This window comes from Pseudorasbora parva, chromosome 18, assembly GCF_024679245.1.
Source record: "Pseudorasbora parva isolate DD20220531a chromosome 18, ASM2467924v1, whole genome shotgun sequence".
Taxonomy (NCBI): domain Eukaryota; kingdom Metazoa; phylum Chordata; class Actinopteri; order Cypriniformes; family Gobionidae; genus Pseudorasbora; species Pseudorasbora parva.
This window is the reverse complement of record NC_090189.1, coordinates 14,684,736-14,698,439: the sequence shown is the minus strand read 5'-3', so window position 1 is coordinate 14,698,439 and position 13,704 is coordinate 14,684,736. Positions and strand designations below refer to the sequence as shown.

Below are 13,704 nucleotides of genomic sequence, written 5' to 3'. Positions count from 1 at the left end.
TATTGAAATATGTTTTATAGAGTTATGTACACTATAAAAAAATTCATTTATTTGTATTTTAATCTAAATTTTTCAGTTGGCCAAATTGAATTTCTGTGAATTGATGCAATTTAATTCACAGCAATTCAATTCGGCCAACTGAAAAATTTAGATGTGATCAGTCACTTTTTTTTTTTTTTTTTTACAGTGTATTATAAAAAAAATTGTCTTGTTTTTTTTCTGTAAGTTAAATATTATTAAGAGTTTATTCTATTGTTTACATTGTGTTGAATCTGTAAATAGCCTATGAAGCAGATATGGCAATAAACTTAAATAATACAACATTCAAATATGTAAATAATGCATATCTAGGAACTGTAGCTAAGATTAATACAACACTGGTAAAGTTGTGATTTCTGCATTTAATTAGCACAGCGAGACACATACTTTGGATAAGTTTTGTGCTTCAGAGTCATTTACGCTCTTAATCTCTCTCTCTTAAAATGTAATCAAGCATAAGTTTGAACACAAATTTGTACAGTAAAAGTTTGAATTGAAACTAATATATGAGTTAGTTATACTTGTAATATCTCTGCTATTTTATTAAACATTTTACTTCTGGTTGGAGGCTTCTGTTAATATTTAGTTTATATATTGGGTTACATTTCAACTAAGGGTTATGTTGCAACCCGTCAAATATGTAAGAGTGCAACAAGCTGTCACCTGTCTACATGTGCAGAGCAAGCTCAAGCGAAATGATTTAAACTACTTGACACTGGTCCAAAGTATAGTAACATAACAAATTGACTATATCTAAAAAAGAAATTAATTACTAGCTACTAATTGCATCTTCAACAGTGTAATTAGATTACTGTACTAATTACTTTCTCAATCCCATTTTGAGATTGGCTCTTGCTCAATGCTCTTTTAATTCTTCCAGTTAAACAATATACAAGTGCATAAATTATTCCCAAACTGACCGAAGTATTTAAAGGGAGATGGTTACATCAAAAACATACATTTTAACATTATATGTTCAATTTTTATGTTAAAACCAACATCCTTTTATATAGAATTTATATGCACAGTATTTAATCAAATTATATTTGAAGTAAATGTACTTAAAAATGAAGAGTTGTCCCTTACTTTACCTTTTCAAGGGAAGGTAACTAAATTACAGCAATTAATTACTTAGTAATTAAACTTGAGTCATACCCAACACTGCTCGGTAGCAGCAAATGGAAATCTCACATTTTTATGAAAAGGTTATTCATGATCTAGACATGACCCTGTCACTCAGTATGACTATAACTGATTATGTAACCAAATTAAATGCAGAATTGTTCATTTTTTTCACGTTAATTTTCAGAGCCACCTCCGACATACGAGGAAAGCTGCAGTAGCAACAACTCGAGCTTCAACAGCAGCATGAGGTAGACCAATCAGAGGTCTCGCTGACATTCATCTGGTGCCCCCTGCTGGACGGCGCAGGAATTGCTGCCAGGCTCCAAACCTGGCCCTTCTCCTCCATGAACCAAATCTCTTTAAAACTCATCAAGGAAAATTTCCTTCATTTTTAGTTAATCCCCTCAGAACATAAATTCAATGTCGGAGAAAACAACCCTGAAACTGTGCGGGGAGAACTTTTCAGTGCCTAAGAAGATGTAGCACTCTTGAGCAACCCCTAGATGAGACGCACTCAAGAGTTCTTATGAAATGAATACCAGCATAACATTTTGAAGCGAAAGTTACACTGAGAATGAGTTTTCATTCAACCAAGGCTGGCCTTATGTAAAGCTCATCACAAAACAAGTCAAATCCAAAATCGAATTCTGCCAGGCTGAATCCTTTCCTTGTGACCATCATTATGAATCATAAAGCGCTCCATGCTTGCGCCAGCAGGAATGGCTCGGGCCACAGGGAAAGTTACTCTTGAAAGAACAAGTTTTATTTATTGATGGGGATTGATGTTGGACGTTTTCATCTGACTTTGTTTCAAATCCAACTCATCACCAAGAAGACACTGTGTGGATACAGCTTCAGAATACCAATGTAGTCAACCATCATGGGCACATACGTCATTATCACTCGGCCAAATGGTAGCCATTGTCTCTTGAATGCTTAAGGGAACAATATATTACATAGAATTTTTTAACTAACTCGTTTTAGTTTCACTGGTTTTACAGAGACTTTAGGAGACCACCTGACTTATTTTACACAACACGAAGCAAAATAACCATATTTTTTCTTTTCTGGGGATCATCATTTCATCCTAGAAATATTATTTTAGAGTATTTCAAAGAACAGTCATTTGAAGTTTGATTGTCCCCCCCACCCCCTCTTTCAGAATCCGTGTGTTATCAGTGCTGGTAATATGTTAGATGTCAGAAATTTGAATTCTGATGCAAACTGTGCATGTCTTTTGTACGTGACATGTTTGGTCTTATGTGTTGATATTTCTCATACTAGGCCACAGCAAATAGAGATTTATGATGGATTTCCGGTGAGGCCTTAGGCTGTACTTGGATTGTTGTTTACAGTCCTTTAATATGGCAAACACTTTTTCATTATGACCTGATCAGACCCTTGAACTGTTGAAAAATTAGAAAGATTGAAGCACAAAAAGGCACTTTTTTAGTGTGTGTGTGTGTGTGTGTGTGTGTGTGTGTGTGTGTGTGTGTGTGTGTGTGTGTGTGTGTGTGTGTGTGTGTGTGTGTGTGTGTGTGTGTGTGTGTGTGTGTGTGAGCCTGTTTATGTGGTTTATGAGGACACAAATTTGTATAACTACATGGGTATTACACTGGTATTACACTATAAATGTGGTTTATGAGGACATATCAAATGTCCTCATAATTCAAATGGCCTTAAAAACGTACTAAATGATGTTTTTTTGAGAAAGTAAAAATGCAGAATGTTTCCTGTGATGGGTAGGTTTAGGGGCAGGGGCAGTGTAAGGGGATAGAAAATACGGTTTGTACGGTATAAAAACCATTACGCCTATGGAGAGTCCCTGTAAACCACATAGACCAACATGTGTGTGTGTGTGTGTGTGTGTGTGTGTGTGTGTGTGTAGGTTTTTTCCACCCCAGTCTCTAAAATATAAATGATAATTTTCCATATTTAGTTCAGTATTGTGGTACGGTTTGTACTTTATTCAGTGAGCAAATAAAGTCAGGTTTAGAACAGAACTACAGAACGGACGACATTTAATCATGTTCTAAATGATTTAGTATGAGGCAAAAGTTAGTTTGGTACTAACTTTATCTTTTCTCTCTGTGTTTACCATTTACTGTGCTGACAGAAGAATTATTCAGGTCATTCTACAAAAAGGATACCATTTGAGTCCTTCATATCATATGTAAAAAAAAAAAATTAAAAGAACTTTAACAATGAATAGCCAATGCCACTTCTTATGCATTATGTATAGTTCTAAACAAATGAACATAAATATGTTAACTTTTAATTTTCTTTCATCATGTGGATCCACTTTCTGGCCTGTGTACATTTGAATAGAACAAAAAATGATTCTCCCTCTCAAAGTATTGTATTTTATTGGACAGGATAAAAAGGTTATGTGACCACTGTTTTACCATCACAATTCCCCCTTTTTATAAAAATGTACTGTCCTGTAGCTGGAAAAAAAATGTTGTAATGTGTCACAATCTCTTCTTTGGCACACATTTTTTAATCACTTTAAAATTGGTCAACAGGAGTAAATTGACATCTGTTGTAAATATTTAAAAAAAGGATATGAAAACAATGAATTAACAGTTACATTAATAACATTAATTTAACAGAATTTTGAAGATCTTATAAAAACGACCTAATTTCACTGCAAAAGTCACCTTTCTTATAGAATGACCCGCTCATTTTATATCAAGGGACCTTGTCTTTGCTGATTGTATCTCAGTAGGCCACTGTGACTTCAAACAGTGCAGCTAACTTAAATCCAGATTGTTTCTTCACTGTGAGCAGCATTGCGTTACAATTCAGCCATTGCACAAATGTTAAGAACGTTCAAATAAAAAAAGAACATTGTTATTGTTTATTATCAAAGTCCAGTGAAGAAACCCTGACTTGAACACCTGTTCTCTATTTTCAACCACATTTTGCCTTAAATGTGAAATCGGATGCATCCTGGTCCCATTATAATTGTAAAGAGACAAGTTCCCACTTTTACTGTTGTCTTCATTTGCCTCTCGAGCCACTTTTTAGCCTCAGAAAAGGGAAGTAGATGGTGTCACGTAACACTAAAGAAACTAAAGTGAGAACTCAATTGCAGAGAAATGTGAATTTATTAAACATAAATTAAACAACACAAAACAAAACCCACGAGGGGGCAAAACAACTAGTTCCAAAAACATAAACTCAAAACACACCAACACAGGGAAACAGGATACGTAGACATAACAAGGATTCCACAAAGACTGACAAACACAAGGAGCTTATAAAGGGAAGAAATTAAGAGGGAACAGGTGGGAGAAATGAAACACTAATCAGATAACAAGGGGGAGGGATCAGACAATGACGGAAGCACAAAGGCCATACTGACAAAACCCACATGTGCACACAAGACAGGACAGGCATGTGACATTACCCCCTCCTTAAGGAGCGGCTACCAGACGCTCCACTAGGGACGGGCGGGACAGACCAGGGCGGGACGGGAGGGACAGACCAGGGCGGGACGGGAGGGACAGACCAGGGCGGGACGGGAGGGTCAGACCAGGGCGGGACGGGAGGGACAGACCAGGGAGGGACGGGAGGGAAAGGGGAAACAGAGAAGGAAGGAACAAACAAGGGAAGGGTCAACAAGGAGGGAATGGGGAAAACAAAACTTTCAGGAGGCCATGGTGGCCCACAAAGTTCAGGCGCCCACGGAGGCGCGGTCAGAGCAGGACGCCTCAGCGGCGCACGGAGAGCAGGACGCCTCAGCGGCGCACGGAGAGCAGGATGCCTCAGCGGCGCTCGGAGAGCAGGACGCCTCAGCGGCGCACGGAGAGCAGGACGCCTCAGCGGCGCACGGAGAGCAGGACGCCTCAGCGGCGCACGGAGAGCAGGACGCCTCAGCGGCACACGGAGAGCAGGACGCCTCAGCGGCGCACGGAGAGCAGGACGCCTCAGCGGCGCACGGAGAGCAGGACGCCTCAGCGGCGCACGGAGAGCAGGACGCCTCAGCGGCGCACGGAGAGCAGGACGCCTCAGCGGCGCACGGAGAGCAGGACGCCTCAGCGGCGCACGGAGAGCAGGACGCCTCAGCGGCGCACGGAGAGCAGGACGCCTCAGCGGCGCACGGAGAGCAGGACGCCTCAGCGGCGCACGGAGAGCAGGACGCCTCAGCGGCGCACGGAGAGCAGGACGCCTCAGCGGCGCACGGAGAGCAGGACGCCTCAGCGGCGCACGGAGAGCAGGACGCCTCAGCGGCGCGGGCCAAGCAGGACGCCTCAACGGCGCAGGCAGAGCAGGACGCCTCAGCGGCGCGGGCCAAGCAGGACGCCTCAACGGCGCAGGCAGAGCAGGACGCCAGGGAGGCGCAAGCAGAGCAGGACGCCTGGGAGGCGCGGTGAGAGCTGGACGCCTGGGAGGCGCGGTGAGAGCAGGACGCCTCAGCGGCGCACGGAGAGCAGGACGCCTCAGCGGCGCACGGAGAGCAGGACGCCTCAGCGGCGCACGGAGAGCAGGACGCCTCAGCGGCGCACGGAGAGCAGGACGCCTCAGCGGCGCACGGAGAGCAGGACGCCTCAGCGGCGCGGGCCAAGCAGGACGCCTCAACGGCGCAGGCAGAGCAGGACGCCTCAGCGGCGCGGGCCAAGCAGGACGCCTCAACGGCGCAGGCAGAGCAGGACGCCAGGGAGGCGCGAGCAGAGCAGGACGCCTGGGAGGCGCGGTGAGAGCTGGACGCCTGGGAGGCGCGGTGAGAGCAGGACGCCGGGTCGGCGCGGTCAGAGCAGGGCGCCTCAAGGGCGCAGGGAGAGCAGGGCGCCTCAGGGGCGCAGGGAGAGCAGGACGCCTCAGGGGCGCAGGGAGAGCAGGACGCCTCAGGGGCGCAGGGAGAGCAGGACGCCTCAGGGGCGCAGGGAGAGCAGGACGCCTCAGGGGCGCAGGGAGAGCAGGACGCCTGGGAGGCATCTCCTGCCCAGCGGCATCCACTGGAACAGAGTCCACCGGCATAGGGACAACCAGAACTGGGACCACCGGAACACGATCCACCGGAACACGATCCACTGGCACAGGGACCACCGGCACAGGGACCACCGATACACGATCCACCGGCTCTGGGACCACCGGAATACGATCCGCCGGCATTGGGACCACCGGAACACGAGCCGCCGGCACTGGGACCACCGGAATACGATCTGCCAGCATTGGGATCACCGGAATACGATCCACCGGCACTGGGACCACCGGAATACAATCCGCCAGCATTGGGACCACCGGAACACGATCCGCCGGCACTGGGACCACCGGAATACGATCCGCCGGCATTGGGACCACCGGAACACGAGCCGCCGGCACTGGGACCACCGGAATACAATCTGCCAGCATTGGGACCACCGGAATATGATCCGCCGTCACTGGGACCACCGGAATACGATCTGCCAGCATTGGGATCACCGGAATACGATCCACCGGCACTGGGACCACCGGAATACGATCCGCCAGCATTGGGACCACCGGAACACGATCCGCCGGCACTGGGACCACCGGAATACGATCTGCCAGCATTGGGACCACCGGAATACGATCCGCCGGCACTGGGACCACCGGAATACGATCTGCCAGCATTGGGACCACCGGCACAGGGACCACAGGAACTATATCCACCGGAACCATCGGAACAGGCACGGAGGGAGCCTTCCTTCTCCTCCTCCGTTTCAAGACCACCGGAACAGGGTCCACCGGAACTGGGACCACCGGACTCAGGGGAAGAGCCCTCTTCCTTTGGCCAGTGAAATAATCCACTGCTGCATCAAACGTTAAACCGTCCAGTGATCTAATGACGATCCACTCAAATGGTTCATCCAAGGCATAATTGAAAATGTCCTTCAAAGCATTGTGGTTGTAACCGAGTCCTTCCGCCGCCCTCCTGAACTCCTGCGCAAACTCCCTTAAGTCAGTTCCCCGTTGCCTCATAGCAGCCAGGGATCTCACCTTGACTATACGGTCCCATTGGGGACAGGAGACAGTAGTGGTTGGTGGTTGCGGCGAGTCCGTTCTCTGCTGAGTTCTCATAATGGTGGAATCCTTCTGTCACGTAACACTAAAGAAACTAAAGTGAGAACTCAATTGCAGAGAAATGTGAATTTATTAAACATAAATTAAACAACACAAAACAAAACCCACGAGGGGGCAAAACAACTAGTTCCAAAAACATAAACTCAAAACACACCAACACAGGGAAACAGGATACGTAGACATAACAAGGATTCCACAAAGACTGACAAACACAAGGAGCTTATAAAGGGAAGAAATTAAGAGGGAACAGGTGGGAGAAATGAAACACTAATCAGATAACAAGGGGGAGGGATCAGACAATGACGGAAGCACAAAGGCCATACTGACAAAACCCACATGTGCACACAAGACAGGACAGGCATGTGACAGATGGTTTGTTATTTTAGCACTGCAGGTGAAAAAAATGAGTAAAAATGTGCAGTCCTCCATTTCTTGACATTTTAAATTTGCAGCTTGGACGAATACTTACCGATTTATTTATATGTGCAATTTTCTGTCTTTTCCTTTTACCAAAGGTTCAACAGCTTTATCAAGTTTCATGTCATCATTGTGTGGTACTCTCCGTTTCCTGGATTTTCCAGCAGGTTTTGATATAAAGTAGCATGATTGTCGATCAGTGTTGTAAAGCTTTCACAGAATCGAACTTGTATAGCAAAAGAATAAAATCACTTCTCATTGCCCCCCCCCCCCCCCACACACACACACACACCAAGAATTGTTCATTTAAATGTACAATTTTAAAGTTAATCTTGCTTATTTACTCATAAACACATGATTAAAGGGGCTATATGTAGAATTTAGAAACCCTGGTTATTAGCGAAACCGGGGGCCGTTAAGTGAACTGCAGCCAGGATTTTATTGTTCGTGCTTAGAGCAAGAAGTAGAGCCACGAAATCAAAAGTCCGCCCACAATCTCGCAGATGCAGGCCAGTTCATTATGTTGGTGGGAAATAAACTGTTATGGAAATTTAGAAATTAAACCTAAGGCTCCAATCTCCGCCCAAAATTCAGAAAAAGTCAGTTAGTGTTGTCAATCTCAGCTGACAATCATGACGTCACACTCCCTGTTTTTATAGCATCAAATAACTAACTAAAACCAAACTTATTTAAAAAAATGAACACTTGAAATTAAATCAGCATGATATAAACAAGACATCTTTAGAAAACCATTTTTTGAATTGGAATTTGATAATTTAGTTTGTCTTGCATCCATTCGAATACATGGAGTGGCGGGGATTATGAGCTATACTGAGACCAACCACCGGGGGGCGACCGAGGTGCTTTGGCTTCGGTTTTTAACATGAGTGTGGCAGGCATGGTACTAAGGCCCTGTGCAAAATGTTATTCTAAACCCTCACGGTCTTCCTCTGAGTCCACACTTTCACAATATAATGCAGCTTTGATTGTCGGGAAGAAGTCTGCTGCGTAACCCGCACCAGTGCAGGCTCGGTAGAAGTGTGCATCGAGGGCGCATATTGACCTCAAAGGGAGCACTCAGGAGCACCCTTCTGAGACCTAAAAGGACAAATGGGACAACCTGCGGTCTTGTGAACTTTACGGACACATGCACGCAACTGCCATTGCAAGTCCACAAGACCGAAAGTGCGCATGAAGTGTGCCATTTGGGACAGGGCCTAACAGAGACTGCAAGAGTGTGGGCAGTGTTTTGATACTGCAGTTCTACTTCCTGTGCTCTACTACACAGACTCAGGTCCCGCGTTTACTGCGCAGACTCTGGTCCCAAATCAGCGCAATATGTCAGTACCATATTTGGACGTTGGCGGCTGCACTTTTCTCCAATAGAAGATAGTAAAGGGGCATCGGCATCTTTTTTAAAGTATATGGTTTAGATTAATAGCCTGACAGCCTGAAAAAGCAGCAGTTAAGAAAGCATCTGATCATAGCGATGTGGATTTGTTTGCACCCGCTCTGCAATTCACTGGACTCATGGACAGATGAGGTGATTCAAATTACACTGTTATGATAGTTTGATTATAAAGTATATTTGACTGCACAGATCTGGCTATGTGAGACTATAGTTTGAATGAATCCCTTTTTTTTGAATGACACATTTAGATTAGTACTGTACTGAATGGCTCTTTCAGCATTATCCTTTACATTGTATAAGCATTCATGTCATGTGTCATTGAAAAGAAAAGAGGCTGTAAACATTGGGAGCACATAAAAAACGTCACATCCTTTTAGTTTTCCTGGGGGGAAAACTGTCAAGAGTCCTCATAATCAGTTTACACTCTACAAGCTTTCATTGACAACCTCAGAAATCGAGAAAGGTTTAATTTTTTAAGTTTTGTTAAAAGCTGTTCACACACTGGCAATAAAAGGTGAATAATGCATAAATTCTTGCATAGCCCCTTTAAATGCATGAAAGTATTTTGTTAATTTATCAGTTCAATGTGAGCTGATCAAAATTGATTAAATTTACTTTCTAAATACATGTTCATGATGGGGTAATTGATGGAGAAACCTGAGAATGTTGAAAAAAATATATAGCCATGTTTCTCTCAAAACAGTCATTTTAAATTATAAATAGTGACAAAAATCAAATAGTAATGGTTATATACAATTTTGTTGTGCATCATAGTACATTATGTAGTTCATTAGTCCTAAATGCATCTAGATGGGCATAAACCAGAATAGCTGGATTGCCAGATTTGATTGCCTGGATTTCAAGGACAGTTTTCTGGATTTCAACAGAAGGAAAGAGGGGTAAAAGATCAAGCAACTGGCTACACCTCCAGCACTGCTGCCTCTTTCTTGTTGCCATAGAAACTGATCCCAATCCATCATTATCACAGAGCCACACAAGGACATGGACATTGGTGTATAGCCTGCATGGCCATAGAAAGGGATGATGGGATGATGAAAAAATGTATATTATGGAGAATGTTGATAGGTGCTCTGAAATAAATGACTTCTTTACTGAAGTAAAATGCCTAGTATTGTGGTCTTTGCTGGCCTGCTGGCATGGGGAAAAATAAAAATAAATTTGAGGTTCAAAGCCCAAACTATTATTTCCTTTTGGATAATAAGCAAAGGTTAGCAATGTCTGATTCAGGAAAAAATGTGATTATTTTAAATGAATCCATTGAAGAGTTAACAAAATATGATTTGTTTACGATTTGGAATGAATCAGTCTGTGGTGGATTTCCCGAAAGTATCGTTAACCAACTATGGTTGAAAGTTCCATCATTATCAACATAGTTCAACTAGTCTGTGTTTCCCAGTACCAGAGATCCAATTAATATTTTCATATCAGCATCACAAAGTTGTGTGGTTGGAACGAGAGCTCTCGAGCTGTGGTTAGAAGCATAGTTTCTTGTTTTTATGATGTGAAATAAATCCTTGAGCAAAATAGGAAGTCAATTCAGGATTCACCAGGGTGGAAACTCAACTGGAGAGCAAATAGGGTGAATAGGATTAGGTGAGAATCTGCCGACTCAAATTCCAGGCACGTTTCACTGACCGAAAATGTATTTAGGTCCCCCACCCTCTTGATAGACATGAGTGCAGTCAGGAGCAATGTCTTGAGAGACAGGATCTTCAACTCAACTGACTGTAGTATCTCAAACAGGATTCATTCTACTGGCGCCTCTCAATAACCTGATGATCAGGTCATGCTTTCCCAAAGACCTACCATTCTACTGCATCGTGATGTGCTGCAATGGTTACAACATACACTTTCTAGCCAGAGGGAGACAGTATTTACGCCAACCTCTCCTGCAGGAAAGAAAGCACAGACCTGATCGGGCATTTGTGGGGGTCTTCTGGGCAGGATGAACACCAATGAATGAACAGACTGCACTTCAAGGCATAAGCTCGCCTATAGAGGGAGCTCTACTAAATCGATAGTGTCTACTTCTTCCTGTGGTAGGCCACTTGAGTCTACTGTTACCCTTTTAGAAGCCACACATGGAGATTTCAGAGATCATTACGCAGGTGCCAGTGCCATATGGTGCCCCATCCCTGAGAAAGCAGGTTCTTCCTCAGGGGTATTGGCCAAAGGAGGGGCCATTGTGAGGAGCATCAGGTCTGATCAGTGTGATCGCTTGTTCGTAAGATGTGCCGTCATGTTGACCGAATTCAACTCCATACCGAGAAAACCCTGCACAGGGTAGAGTTTGCTCTTTTCTCAGTTGACCCCGAAGCCCCAGATGGCTGAGGTGCCTGAGCAACAGGCCCCTGTGTTCTCTCAACAAATCTCAAGTGTGAGCTAAAATGAGCCAGTAGTCTTGATAGTTGAGAATTTAAATGTCCACTTCCCTTAGCGGGGCAAGGGCAGCCTCCATGACCTTGGTAAAGATGCGGGACAGCCCGAAGTGGAGGTCCACAAAAGCAAAACGAACAGTCTGTGTTGATGCAAAATCGGAACATGAAAGAATCAATTCTTCAGACTGGCTGCAAACCAGTCTTGGGGGCAAACGCACATGTGTTTCTGCATTAGCATCTTGAATGGGAGCTTGTGAAGGGCCCAATTCAAGACACGCAGATCCAAGATTGTACTAAACCTACCACCTACCACCTACCACCAAATGAGTCAATGAGACAGGCTGGAAAGTGTTAGTCAGGCCCCCATACACCAAGTAGTAGCAAGTGGCACTAGTGGTACCAAAGGAGGGGCTGCGAGGTAGAGCGCTGGGACCCAACACGAAATACATAGCATCCCAAAGTAGAAGCAGTGAGTGTGGTGTGACTCTGGCTCCACAGAAGCATTAAGGTTTTGACTGGAGATGCATGAGGAGGCATCGCGTCACTGAACCACCAACTCTTGCTCTGTGGCAAGAGAAGAGAGTGAGGAAGGGGAACAGAACTCTCAACTCTTTTTTTTTTTGGTTTGAAAACAAAAGATTCTTCACCCAGCTCTCTTTCAATCTTATTCTCTTGAATAAGCTACTGGCAGGAAAGCAAAGCAGACCATCCCAGCCTCTGTTAAACCTCTAAGCTGTCGGCGAAGCATCATTCCTGAGACAGGCAACCCAAAGATGGAGGGAGCTACTCTCAACATTGTGGTCTTGATGGGGGCTGTTGCTCAGGTAAAACAGTAAAAGGTGCCTTCCATGACTTCTCAAATTCTACTCATGCACCTCCGGGAAGACAGGGACCGGGGCAGGACAATGCTATGCATCAAGCACTCCACAGAGAAACCAATCATCCAGATGCAAGCATTCAAGGCAGGGTGGAGGGTTCACTCAAGCCTGATGCTCATGGAGGCCCAGATATCATGGCCATCATCCCATCAACTCTACACTCTAAATTTTTTTGTTGGTTTAACTTAAAAAAGTAAGTACCTGGTTGCCTTAAAATGTTGAGTTTATTGAAGTTAAAAATTTGAGTTGATACAATGAAGGTAATTGGTTAAATAAATAGAAACTCAAAATATTATTGTATCTGAACCACATAAAAAAGTGATAATTCATGAAAATAGCACAATTTGGCATGTTTCACTGCTTCATCACAAATAAAATTACCCAAATATGCTTACATATTTTAATAAAATTTGAATAAAGGTTGTCGATTCTCAAAAATGTTCATTGTATTAACTCAAATTTTTAATTTCAATGAACTCAAATTTTTAAGGCAACCAGGTAACTTATTTTTTAAATTTTTTTTTTTACAGAGTAGGCCTAGGTCTAAAATTACCTGCACTACTCTTCCAGTAGGGTGGTGCACAGATGAGTCTTGGAAGTATCAAAAAAAAAAAAAACTTCGATGCAGCTATCGAAATCTAGTTATAATTTAGTATAACAACCCCTTATCAAATTGAAAACAAAAATAAAAAAACGTCATAAACTGTTATATGCCACTCTGGGATTTTTTATTGGTAACAAATTCAACAAGGTACACTAGGACTAGGATACAAATTAATAAATCCAATCAAAATGTAAAAGAATAAATGTAATACAAATATTTAGGTTAGTGGTGTTAGCTGGCTGGTGAGGTTTGGGGAAGTTTTCGGCTTGGCCATATTTACAAATATTAACAATAATATATATATATATATATATATATATATATATATATATATATATATATATATATATATATATATATATATATATATATATATATATTTTTTTTTTACAGCTTTCTTATTTTTTTTTACAGACTATTGTATACTGTCGAACTTCCCCATATTTCCCCATATACAACATAGAAATTTAGCTAATAGAAAACTAATTAAATACCACTCCTTATGAAAAGACAAACCCAAACATTAAACATTGTCAAGTTTTAAACTGGGCGTGATGTGATTGCTTTAAAAATAAACATAGACTCTAAAATAAATTAAAGCATATTTTGCATGTAGGCGGTGTAATTAGCCTACGTCCTGGACTCCTGGCGTAAAATAAGGCATTTTGAACTTGAAACTGTTCGAAAGAACCGAATCTCAGAAATGAGTTGAACTAACGTTAGTAGCCTATGAGTAGCCCTACGTAGTAGCCTACCTTTTTGTTTGAACTACTACTACCAAGT

At 43.2% G+C, this 13,704-nt stretch overlaps 1 protein-coding gene across 1 annotated transcript in view; it reads left to right on the top strand.

The window, feature by feature from the left end:
- arrdc1b (arrestin domain containing 1b) overlaps window positions 1-3,373 on the top strand; it is a 46,168-nt gene extending 42,795 nt beyond the window's left edge. The window contains exon 8 of the mRNA XM_067422975.1: window positions 1,349-3,373. Within this exon, the coding sequence (XP_067279076.1) occupies window positions 1,349-1,416 (68 nt within the window). The 3' untranslated portion in view covers window positions 1,417-3,373. The remainder of the gene's footprint in view (window positions 1-1,348) is intronic.
- The last annotated feature ends 10,331 nt before the right edge of the window (window positions 3,374-13,704 follow it).